This window comes from Passer montanus, unplaced genomic scaffold (assembly GCF_014805655.1).
Source record: "Passer montanus isolate IOZ18808 unplaced genomic scaffold, ASM1480565v1 scaffold57, whole genome shotgun sequence".
Lineage (NCBI taxonomy): Eukaryota > Metazoa > Chordata > Aves > Passeriformes > Passeridae > Passer > Passer montanus.
Window position 1 is genome coordinate 1,096 of NW_024370705.1, and position 11,117 is coordinate 12,212.

The 11,117-nt window shown below is 50.4% G+C and overlaps 1 protein-coding gene across 4 annotated transcripts; it reads right to left on the minus strand.

Moving 5' to 3' along the window:
• Nucleotides 1-1,927: 1,927 nt before the first annotated feature.
• Nucleotides 1,928-10,898, minus strand: LOC120510301 (coiled-coil domain-containing protein 81-like). Of its 4 annotated transcripts, none has more exons than XR_005629451.1 (9): nucleotides 10,352-10,898; nucleotides 9,320-9,473; nucleotides 8,873-9,129; nucleotides 8,255-8,340; nucleotides 8,025-8,098; nucleotides 7,829-7,925; nucleotides 6,629-6,765; nucleotides 6,414-6,539; nucleotides 1,928-2,379 (listed from the first exon to the last, which is right to left on the minus strand). XR_005629451.1 is itself a non-coding variant. In XM_039725997.1 (7 exons), the coding sequence occupies exons 1-7, from the start codon at nucleotides 10,454-10,456 to the stop codon at nucleotides 7,302-7,304; spliced, it is 894 nt and encodes a 297-aa protein (XP_039581931.1). In that variant the 5' UTR covers nucleotides 10,457-10,898; the 3' UTR covers nucleotides 7,128-7,301. The 4 variants fall into 4 exon arrangements, 1 of the variants encoding a protein (XP_039581931.1); XR_005629450.1 differs by lacking the exon at nucleotides 1,928-2,379 and adding an exon at nucleotides 5,802-6,279; XR_005629449.1 differs by lacking the exon at nucleotides 1,928-2,379 and having other exon boundaries at nucleotides 5,802-6,539.
• Nucleotides 10,899-11,117: the final 219 nt, after the last annotated feature.

The following is an 11,117-nucleotide window of genomic DNA, read 5'->3' on the forward strand; positions in this document are numbered from 1 at the left end:
GGGGCGCTGTGGGGCGGGCCCGCTCCTCTCTCTCATGCTGGAGGGAGACACTGACTAATCTTGTCCAATGCTCGAGGGTGAGACTGGTCCTTTAATTCTCATGATGTGGGTCCAACCTTTTTCTCTGGTTCGCATGGCCGAATTAGTGATGAGGAGTACCTGAAAGGGGTTTTTTTCTTTTTCCCTACTCGGGTGGTTTCTGCTTAAAAAAACTTTTACCAGATCTTCTGGTCTTAAAGCTGCTTCCTTTGCTATCTTGATCAGCTAGCAAAGGTTTCACAACTTTAGGCTAAACAGTCTGGGGGGGGGGTCCAGTTGCTCCACAGTAATAGCAGCAGCTTTCACTCAAAGGGACTCGAGGCCTCTCCATGCCTCCTGTCCCTGACAGTACTGGCCTATCCTTGCCTGCTCCTGGTGGTGGACCCCCCCACTCTTTTGTGGCCTCGTGCTGTAGGAAAGAGTTGTTTGCTCCCACACTTTCTCTGGCTATAGCAACCATGATCCTAGCTTTGGCCTTTGCTTTTTCTTCTTCTCTATTTTCTCGGGCCGTCAGATAGTTACTCAGCTGCTGACACATCCACTTGTCTTTCGTCCCACACCATGGCCATCCTCCTTGCACCTCTAATTCTGGCCACACTTCTGAACAGTAATATATCATCTTAACTTTATCTAATCTTTCTGTGCCTTCTATAGAGTCCCATTTCTCTAATAGTTCACCTAGGGGACTGTGGGGAGGTATATTCTTCAATCTTTGGCCACTTTTCTTACTACCGCACCCTCCCATATTTTTCTTCCTCTAAACAAATCACAAAGAAGATGTCTTTTTTTCTCTAAAGGAAATATATCTTATTTAAGAGGTCTCGACCTCCTGCCAAAACTCCAATTTCACTGACCCTTTTCGTCAGGACTTTGTTGAGACCTTCGCCTTCCCTTGCTATGACTCAACATACAACCAAAATACAAAAAAACATCCTCGAGGTCCTGACCTCTGAGGTTCGCCTGACCTCCTTCGTCAGGACGTAGAGAGACCTCGGCTTCCATTGCCAAGGCTCAAACAGTCAAACCTCGAAACCCTGGTTTCTGAGGGTGCCTGACCTCCTTCGTCAGGGCCAAACTGCCTGATATCCTAAATCCTAACTTCCTTCGTTAGGACCTGTATCAGGGCCTTTGGGGTGCGTGCCACTCACACAGCTATTTCCTCCGCACGCCTGGAGGGGGGTCCTCTTTACCCCTCTGGAGGCGCCTCAATCACCAGTTCCACTCGCTTCCCCCTGTTCCCAGCCGGCCCCCTCGTGGGGGTGCGGAACCGCGGTACTGAGGGGTCCTCACTGGCTTCGAGGGGCCGGGCTGCCGACCCTCGTCTCACTCACACACACTCACTCACCTTCCTCTCCCGCCGCCGGATATGCTCACCAATCCGAGCTTCTGTGAGTACCAGTCTCAGTTCGGAGACAAATTCTGGGAGAAAAATGCTCTAAAATTACTGTTTTTCTCTAAAGAGAGAGGCTTCAAACTCCCCTTTCTTCTGCCAATGAGAGAAAGGGATGCCTGGGGTTGAAAGTGAAAAAAAATAAATGTTTTATTAACAAAAGAAATTTTTTTAAAAAAGGTGCCCACAAAGCACAGTGGGGGAAAAAAAGGAAAAGGAAAAGGAAAAGGAAATATTTTGAACTTTACAACACACCCCCATCTCACTGCATGGCAGAGGCAAAGATGGCGACCGCCCTTCTTTGTCTATGGGGACGGGAGGAGAAAAGAGTTCACAGCAGCTGGGAACCTCTTGAATTTCTGGTGTGGGTCTTCTCCTTGCAGCAGCCGACGTTGGGGTCTCGGGTTCGGGACGGTCCCGCCGGCTCCCCGGACAGCCGAAGAAAAAAAAAAAAAAAAGATTAAAAAAAAAAAAGCAGCCGAGAGGATTCCCGATACAGCCTCTAAGCTAGGCAATGAGAAGGGAAAAACCTTTTTGCTCCACGCGGAGGCGGAGGGGGGTGGGGCGGGGGAGACAGATAACAATCCAACAAAAGGAACAATGTAGTCTCCCGGCCCACCCTGTCCGGAGGACCCAGAGGAGAGCTTGAACAGAGCCTGTGCAGGAACCCAAAGCTCTCTGCCCCACACCCGGATCCATATTAAAGCTGCAGCACACATTTTCTGGGCATAAAGCAGACGCTTAGGGAAAAAAGCATCATCATAAAATCACCCCAAGGCAGTACCAAATTCCCCAAAAGACAAGACACATTGGAGGAGGGCACAATGAGTGGGGTTACCTTGTGTGCTAGTCACTTACTTTTTTCTGTCTTTCCTCCAAATACTCCTTACCAGACGACTCTCTGTAGAAATGCATGGTGACTAATCAGACTAGTGATCAGATGCAAGGCTCTGGGTGGAAAGAAAGTTGGCCAAAGTTAGAGAAAAGCAGCTTCTTGCCCGTGAGCAAAAGGAAACAGCCCTTTTCCAGAGTTGTGTGTGGAGGGGTGAAGGAGAATGGCCGCCTCTACTGTGTGCTTGGATTATAGGTGAGAGCTGGGTCTTCTGGGTGCAGAAGAGTACTTTGTGAAAAGGCTTTCTTCAGCCATAAGAATCTTTTCTTGTCCATCAGCATCTGGTATCTTTGCAGGCCTTAGTGAGGGAGTAACTTGACCACAAAGGGTCCTGTTTCCTCTGCAGAAGATTTGTGTGGCCTGGCAGCAACCAGACAGTGTTGGGGTGGGGGGAGTCCACAACTTGGACACCTACTTCATAAACCTTGTCTTGCAGCATTTGATATACATGCTGACACTGGCTGGTGCCACTTGCTCTCCTAGGAGCAGAGCTGGTCATATGAGTCCTTGTTCAGTCAGCTCTGAGGGATGGAAAAACAGCAGTGACTCTAGGAAGATAGGTCTCAATTTTTCTCTAGAAGCTGCCTTTGGGTGTTATGATCAGAAAAGGTTCAGCAGAGCATAGGGAGCATGTTGTTTGAGTTCATAAACTCATGGAATCCCAGTTTGGAAGAGACCTCAAGGATCCAGCACCAACCCTTCCTGGCAAAAGCACAATCTAGACAAGACTGGCCCAGCACCCAGTCCAGCTGAATCTCAAAAGCGTCCAATGTTAAGGAAACCACTATAGGATACACAGGACAACCCCGATGAAGGGAGAAAAATATGCATCCAACTCCATTGATATCAGAAGGGAAATTAATTATTATACTATATTATTCTATACTATATTACACTACATCTAAACTGAACCTGTACAAGCACTCAACTCCACTGAACCGAATCTCGTGACTGTCTGCTGACTGACAGTCTGCACACATGCTTGGCCCTGATAGGCCAAGGAAACAAAACACCATCACTTTGGGTAAACAGTCTCCAGAATACATTCCACAAGAGCACAACATGAGGAGCAGCAATAAAGATAAGAATTGTTTTTTCTTTCTCTGAGGTTCCTCGCTGCAATTCCCAGAAAATATCCTTGGGAAGTTGTGCTTTGCTTTTCTCTGTGAAGAGAAATGCGGCCATGATCCACTACTTCCCTGGGGTGATTATTCCAGTGTCTGATTGTGTTCTCATTGTGGAAAATTTTCCTCTTCATCCAATTGGAACCTCCCCAGGAGCAACTTGCATGCATAAATGTGTCATGCTCAAAGTTTCAAGGTCATCCCTAGCTTCCTGTGACTGATGAAGTGCATTTGAAAGGATGCTGTCATTTGGATTTCCCGCTGTTGCCAGAAAGATGCTAAAATGGAGGACATGGGCATCCTGGATCCTCAGCATTGCTTTGCACCTTGTTTCTGTAGTGCCCTGCCACTGTGCTAAGTGACATGGTTAGTCACCGGTGAATGATGAGGAGGGGGAAAAAACGTGAACCAAACCAGCCCTGAAAAGACACATCAGGTGGCACCATACAAAACCAATCAGAAACTGGTGTGGGATTCTATTAAAAGCTGGAATTCTATGGAGGAAAAAAAAAAATCATTCCTTGTTTGTCAAACCTTGTTACATACAGGTAAAACTGTATAAAAGAAAGACCTTGTAAAAAATAGTTCAGTCCTTGCTAGTCTAAGCTAGCCTATTAAGTTTCTTTAAGAAAAATTATAAGAATGAGAATTAGTTCGCATAACAATCTATTCTTGCAAGAAAACATTTTGCACCTAAAAAATAAGTCTATCCCATGAGAATCTGTGAAGAATGTAAACACATCTAGAAAGAAAAAAGTTTGATGGACATGTACACTAGCCATTACCAACCAATGAACTGAATTTCATTGGATTGCTGGCTAACTAAATTCAAACATGATGCCTTCTGATACCATATAAAAATGAGCTGTGTGCAATAAAAATTGGGCTATTCCACACAAAGAAACAGGTGTCTTGTCTGAATCAATTGCAACAAAACCCTTGAGGTTTTTTGCTGTGATTTTAGTTCTAGGGATGCAATAAGCCTTGCTGCCATGATAGGTGTTCATTCTCACAAAGGCACTGACACATCAGACTGGAGAGCACAGAGATGTGCTGGTGCCTTTTCTGCCCAGGGAAGGTAAAGGCCAGGACCTTTCTGGTCCCACACTGTAGGAGTGTGCCCCTTAATGAGAGAGTGGCAAAACTATCTTTTGTCCCCCCAAAAAGGAAAGAAGCCCAGAAGTTTCTCTCAACACTTAGATGAAAAGCCACCTCATAGGACCTCAGAGACTTCACCAAAACCTTGAGGACAGCTAATTGGATAGAAGCCAAAAAGTCCCACCTGAACCATCAGGTAGAAAAAGAAGAGAACAAAAAAGCTAAGAGCTTTTGTGAGGTGTTTTTACCAGGAGCAGACCTCTGCACCTGGCTCAAGTTTTTCTGTTTGTTACTTTGCCTTTTATTAAACCTTTTTGTTTCTAACACTGCAGCAGAAGTCATCCTGCTTATTTTATGCCCCCAAAATAATAGCTGAGCTATCCTTGGGTGTATTATATTTCTTTTGAGAGCTTATGAGGCCTGGCCCAAGAAAAAGAAATATAATACCACACCTTTGTGTGGGAGCAATCCCTGGATGTGTTCAAATTTTGGAGGTGGAATCAAAATTTGGGAGGTGGGCTCATGAAGAAGAAGGACAGTGCCTTCCCTTCCTGGGGGAGGAAAATACCCAGGCCCAGGGTTGGTGGGGCAGATGTTGGGCCCAGGGAAGGTAAAGGCCACTGACAGCTTTCTGCAGTGCTCCACAGTCTCCCCAGTGTTCTCAGGGTTCTCCTCAGGGCTCCCAGTGCCCCTCCCATTGCTCCCTGTCTCCTGCACTGCTCCCAGTGCCCTCTCCAGTGCTCCCACATTTGCCTCACTGCTTTCCAGTGCTCCTCCTTCCAGTCTTCCCCAGTCTCTCCACTTGGATGGTGGCAATTTGCTGGAGAGTGACATCCCAGCAGGCATCAATGGTCCCATGGGTGATCATTGCTCCCCAGGCATGTCTCCCTCTTGGTTTCATATCATCTGTGCCAGGAAATGCACTCTGGAGATCTCCCAGATATCTGGATTCTCCTCCTGTCAGGTACCAAGGGAGGGTGGGGGGGCTTGAGGGCTGGCACAGGTGCCCCATGAGGACCAGGGCTTTTGAAGGAGCCTCACCTACCTGTTCCTCCTGAAGAGCAGGTACCTGCAAGCATGGCACCCACCTTGGGCTATTCTGCTGCTCAGTCCCACCCTGAGCAGGAGGCAAAGAGGCAAACCCAGTTCCTCACCCTCCTGAAGAGCCCATGTTCCCCCATGAGGCCCCCCTCCCCTGTCCTTATCCCCATGGTCCCATCACACTCCCAGCCATTACACAGCTTCATCACCAGGCCGAGACCACTCAGTCAGGTGGGAACAGAGGTATTTATTTTGTATCCACAGGTGGACCTCAGCAGGTGAGCAGCCTCCCAGCCCCATCACCAGCAGCCTCTGCTGCAGCCACAGCTCCAGCCCCAGCCCTTCATGTGCTGGACCAGCACCTGGAGCTGAGGTGAGAAGGAGAGAGGGAGAGAGGTCCAATCAAACAGGCGGGCAGAAGGCAGAGAATTTCTGCAGGATTGGCTCAGGCCATCAGATCACATCAAGGTGGCCATGCAGATGCCTCTGGTGATTTCCCAGACCATGAGAAGGTCCCTGGTGCAGCTGAGGCAAAGCCAGGTTGGGCTGAGACCTTGGGTGTCGCATATAGGTGTCCCCACTCAGGACAAGGTATTGTGGGGTAGGACTCTGCCAGGGAAGGACATGCTCTCAAGTCTGGGAAGGGGACGTCCTGCCATCAAGGTCCCTCTGTCTTCAGCCAGGACTTTTCTGTCCTGCATGGGAAGCCAATGCTGGGTGTCCAGGTGGGTGCTAGGGGAGTCCAGCCCACAGCAGCCTCCAGATCCCACTTCTGTCCCCCAGAGCTGCCTCAGCAGGAACACACAAAATTCCAGTCCTGTGGAGTTACCTGCAGAACTGCCTTTGCTGCTCCTGCCGCCGCCGGTTGTTCTCAGCCAAAAACATGAAGATGTTCCTCCGTGTCTGATGTGGCTCCAGCCCATGTAGCACCTGGATGGCTCGTGGGGAAAGATGTCTGCAACAACAGGGAATCATCATCCCAGAGCTGCCAGCTGCCTCTACCCTCACCCCACCCTACACCCACACAGTCCCACATCCACCCACCTGGACCCAGGCTGGAATCTCTCTGCGATTTTCTCTGTGGGGAGGGGGGTTCCAGCTGTCCCCCACCTCACAGTGACCCCCTTTCGTGGGGGCTGGGATGGACGGTGTGGAGCCCAAGCATCTCCAATGCTGAATACCTGCCAAGGAGGGGACACTCTCAGCAAACACAGATGCCACTTCCCAGAGGACCCCTGGATATGTGGGAGCCAGGAGACTTGGCACCCCACCATGGCTGATGGCTGCTTTTGCCCCCCAGAGTTCTCCCCTGTGGGACATATAGGTAATTCCCTGCCCTGCACCTGGGCAACCCCCAAACTGTATCCCTGGGATGTCCATCTCTTTGAGTCCTAAGAGTCCCCTTGAAGGCCCAGGACACTCTAACCCCATCTGAGTCCCCTCTCTTAATCTGGGTCCCCAGGGACTCCTATCACCTGGGGTCCTAAGAGTCCCCCCCAAGTCCCCATGCACCACCCCCAACTAGCCCAGGAGTGCCCAGAAACCCCCTGGGACAGCCTAAGCCCTCCAGAAACATCCAGCCTCTTTCCAAGGGACCTGTCACTTGCCTCATCAGTCCTTTGTGGTCCCTCCTGACCTCCAATTCCACCCTCTGTGCCCCTGTCCCAGAGGGGTTCTGTGACCAGCCAGGATGACCTGACACAGAGGGTCTCTGCCCCTACCTGCGGCATCTTTTGGTCCTCCCCAGCAGCCCAGGCTTCCCATGTTGCCCATTCTGCCTTCTGTTCTCTCCAGTGGGAATTCCCATGTTCCCATTCTGCATACAGCTGCCAGACCTCCTGGAGGTGTCAGGCATGATTAGGCTCAGCTTTTGAGGGGCTTCCTTCAGGTCTGACCTATCTGGCACATACCTGCAGTGCTCTCTGGCAGTTCTCAGAAGCCAGGAGTGTGATGTCAGGCCTGGCTGAAGGAGCTAACTCCTGCCCACCTGCCTCTCTCATCCTCGGAGAGCTGGCTGGGCATGGGGTAAGCACACTGCAGAAATACCAGCAGTCATCAGCATGAGCGTGGGGCAGATAGGGAACCTGTTTCCCTCAGGGCCAAAACTCCACAGGTGTTCAGAAGAATGCGGGAGCTAGGGCTGTTCCCGTGGACCTTCCTAAGTTGCTACACAGTCCAAGTGTCTGAGGGGGATTTCACCCAGGGTGCAAGGATCCCTCCAAACCATTCCCACAAGAGTTTCACCTGGCAGGTGGCTTTGACCTTGGCTCTTGCTGCCTTGTGCCTGGCCTCTGGTATGGCAGCACAAGGAGGGAAAACTTTCCAGGATGCTCTTGCTCCCCTGAGAAAGAAGGAAGCTCTTGGGAGCAGTCCATGAGGTTGTGTGGTCACAGATGTGATCACCCCATGTGTGACAGAGCAGCAGGAACCCATTCCATACCTGTTCTGACCCTGTGTTTCTCTGCAGCCTTTGTATATTGGGTGGAAAAAGCATCAGACACAGTAAGCTGAAACCTGGAATCACAGAATGACAATATCCTGAATCGGAAGGGACCCACAAGAATAAGTGAGGCTAACTCCAGAAGAAAATGATGCCACATGCTTGAGAAATGGCAGACCCCACACCCTGCAGGCAATGAAAGAACCAGAAAATCAAGAAAATGCACTCACCTGGGGAACATGTGGGCCTGTGCAGCCTGCACCCCCTGAGCAGTGGTCACTCCATTGTTGACACCAGAACCTGGTATACTTAGCCTCTGCAGAGTGACAGGGAGCTGTCAGGAGATTTCCATGGAGAAAGCAGACCGGTCTCCTACTCCTATAGGAGCCACTTCTCCAAACTCCTCTTCCCAAATCTCATTTGTTAACATCATGGAATCAAAGAACCAATAAGACTGGAAGAACCCTTGGAGGCTAACAAGTCCAACAATGGCTACATCCACATATCTCTTACATTCCTCCATGGTTGATGAGTCCACCATTGCCCTGGGCAGCCTATGTCAGGGGTGGACAGCCTCTTACATGAAGAAATTTTCCCTAAAATCCCACCTAAACCTCTCCTGGTGGAATTCATCTTCTGTTATCTGGGAGAACAGGCTGACCCCACCTGGCTTCACCCTCCTTTCATGCAGATGCAGAGAGCAAAAAGGTCCTCCCTGAGCCTCCTTTTATTCAGGCTCAGCCACCACAGGTGCTCCTCATGAGACTTGTGCTTCAGACCCTTTCCCAGCCTCTCTGCCCTTCTCTGCGTACTCTCCAGAACTTCAGTATCCCCAGATTTGAGCTCACCGTGAGCAGCAGAGCCACCCAGGTGTCCTGACTCTCCAGTGCTGCAATGCAGCTGCAGTGGAATTGCATGCACAGGACATTGTCCTGGCAGGACAGGATGCCAATATTCTCAAAGGTGAATGCAGGGCGCTGCCTGTCCCTCAGCTGGAAGGAGTACAAGAGAATGGTCTCCTCCACACAGCCCCTCACCACGTCAGGCGAGAGGGAATTGGTCTGGGACAGCCACCAGTAATCCAGTGGCATGATCACGATGTCACCTGCAAAGAGGAGAGCATTGTCACTACCACAGCTGAGCAAATTTTCATGTGAGATTCATGGCAAAATGTCAGAAAGACAGGTCAGTCTGGGGGCAATTCAAGCAGTCCTCCAACTTTGGAGGCAATTCCCCCCTCCCCCAGAGAGCAGAGCACACAGTCCCCCCTAATGTGGAGCTAGATCCCTTCTCACCAGGGATCATCACAGTTGGGAACACCAGCTCCTGTAGACAGGACATGTCCATGTCCAGCTGGAACACAGGTCTTCGAACCACATACACCTCTTCTGTGCTGTTGATTTGCTCTGGGACCACAGCAAAGGTCCCAAGACCTGGGACAAGAACACCCTGTTCAGGAAGAAAACAAAACAGTTGAGATAGCTGTCACATCCCAGACCCTTAAATCCAGGGGTTAAACTCAAAGTTCCTTTACTCTAGCTGGTGCAAAGGAGAAACCCCCACCAGCTATATTCAAGAGGTGAAAAATCACACAAAAGAAAACTAAGGAAATTTTGGCAAATGAATAAATACACTAACAAATTCAACATAAAACCACTTATCAGTCATCCCATTACTTAGCATTTACCCAATAAGGTTCCATGAAAAGAGGATTAGAAGGAGAGACAGAGACAGAAAAGGTACAGCAAAACACACCTATAGCTACCAGCTCCTGGGTTCCCCCAGAGTCCCAGACAAGGCACAGTCCACATGCTGGCTACCTTGTGGTCTGCCTGTTTTAAGTCCTTGGGCCTTTGTGGGCCCATGCCCCAGGCGGAACTGCTGGTTCCACCATGGGCTATGATTGACAGCCCAGCTAGGGGCTGGGGGCGGGACAGAGCATTGCTTCACTATGCAAAGCCTGGCCTGCCCCTCCCATCAGACACAGACACTGGCATTACAAGTGCAAGATGTCTCAAGACATTGTTCTAATCCAGTCTCTGACAAAAGGAAACGTGAAAACTGTGGGGAAAACCCATGTTCTCCATTTTTTTACTTTTCCTCTCCAAAATATTCACAAAAATTCCTCAGCTAAAGAAGAAACCAAGCCATTCCAACTCAAGGAAAGATTCCCATGGATGATCCTTGCATAGACCCAGCAGGATCCTGTATCTCTCTGCTAGGTCTCTCCACCCCTGGCCGTTCAGGGTACACTAGGATGAGTTCTCCCAGGGTGTTGCCATGATGCATGGGGAGAGGGACCACAGGAGTCCAAGACAGCAGCCAACCTTGTCCAGCTTCATCTGTCCTAGAATGTAGGCAGACACGACATCCCAGATGGCCACCACCTCTGGAAAATACCAGAAAGAGGCGTCAGGTTGCACTTGTGGCATTTTGAGGAGCTCTGTGGAGTGACAGATGGGGCTGACAAAGAGTCTGGACTGGACTGTGCCCCTGGTTCTATTCCCCAAGGGAGTTGGGTTCTCTCTACTCCCCAAGCAGGGCTGGGGCAGAACTGGGGGTGTGAAAAGGCCTCAGAACCAGGGCTGTGGTCATCTAACCCCCAAAAGGAGATCACAACCCAAAATCCAGCTGGCTCCTGAGAGCCTAGTAGGAGCTGTCAGACCTCCAATAAGAGCCAGAAACTTGAGAGGTCAGAGCTCCCACAGCTCAGAAGCTGGCTCTGGTAGGGGGACATGCTGTGCCCATGGGACCCTCACAGCAGCCCCAGCCCTGTCCAACCCTCCTTCTGGCCCCTGGGGGGCTCTCAAAACCCTTACCTTTGGTGGAGAGACACAGGAGTGTGGGGAACAAGTAACTCTGCTTCTTGCTGATGCTGATGGTGCAGCACCCCTCCATTTGTTCCCCAAATGATCAGCCCCCTGCCCTGCCTGTCCCTGAGGGCCCTCCCATTAAAACTCCCACACCCACCAGAACAACCCCCCAACCCTGACTGAGGCTGCAGGCAGTGCCCAGCATCCCCCAGTTGTCACCATGGGGGCTGCCACCTTGTGATGTCACTGGCAGACTGGGGAGGTGCATTGTGATATCAGC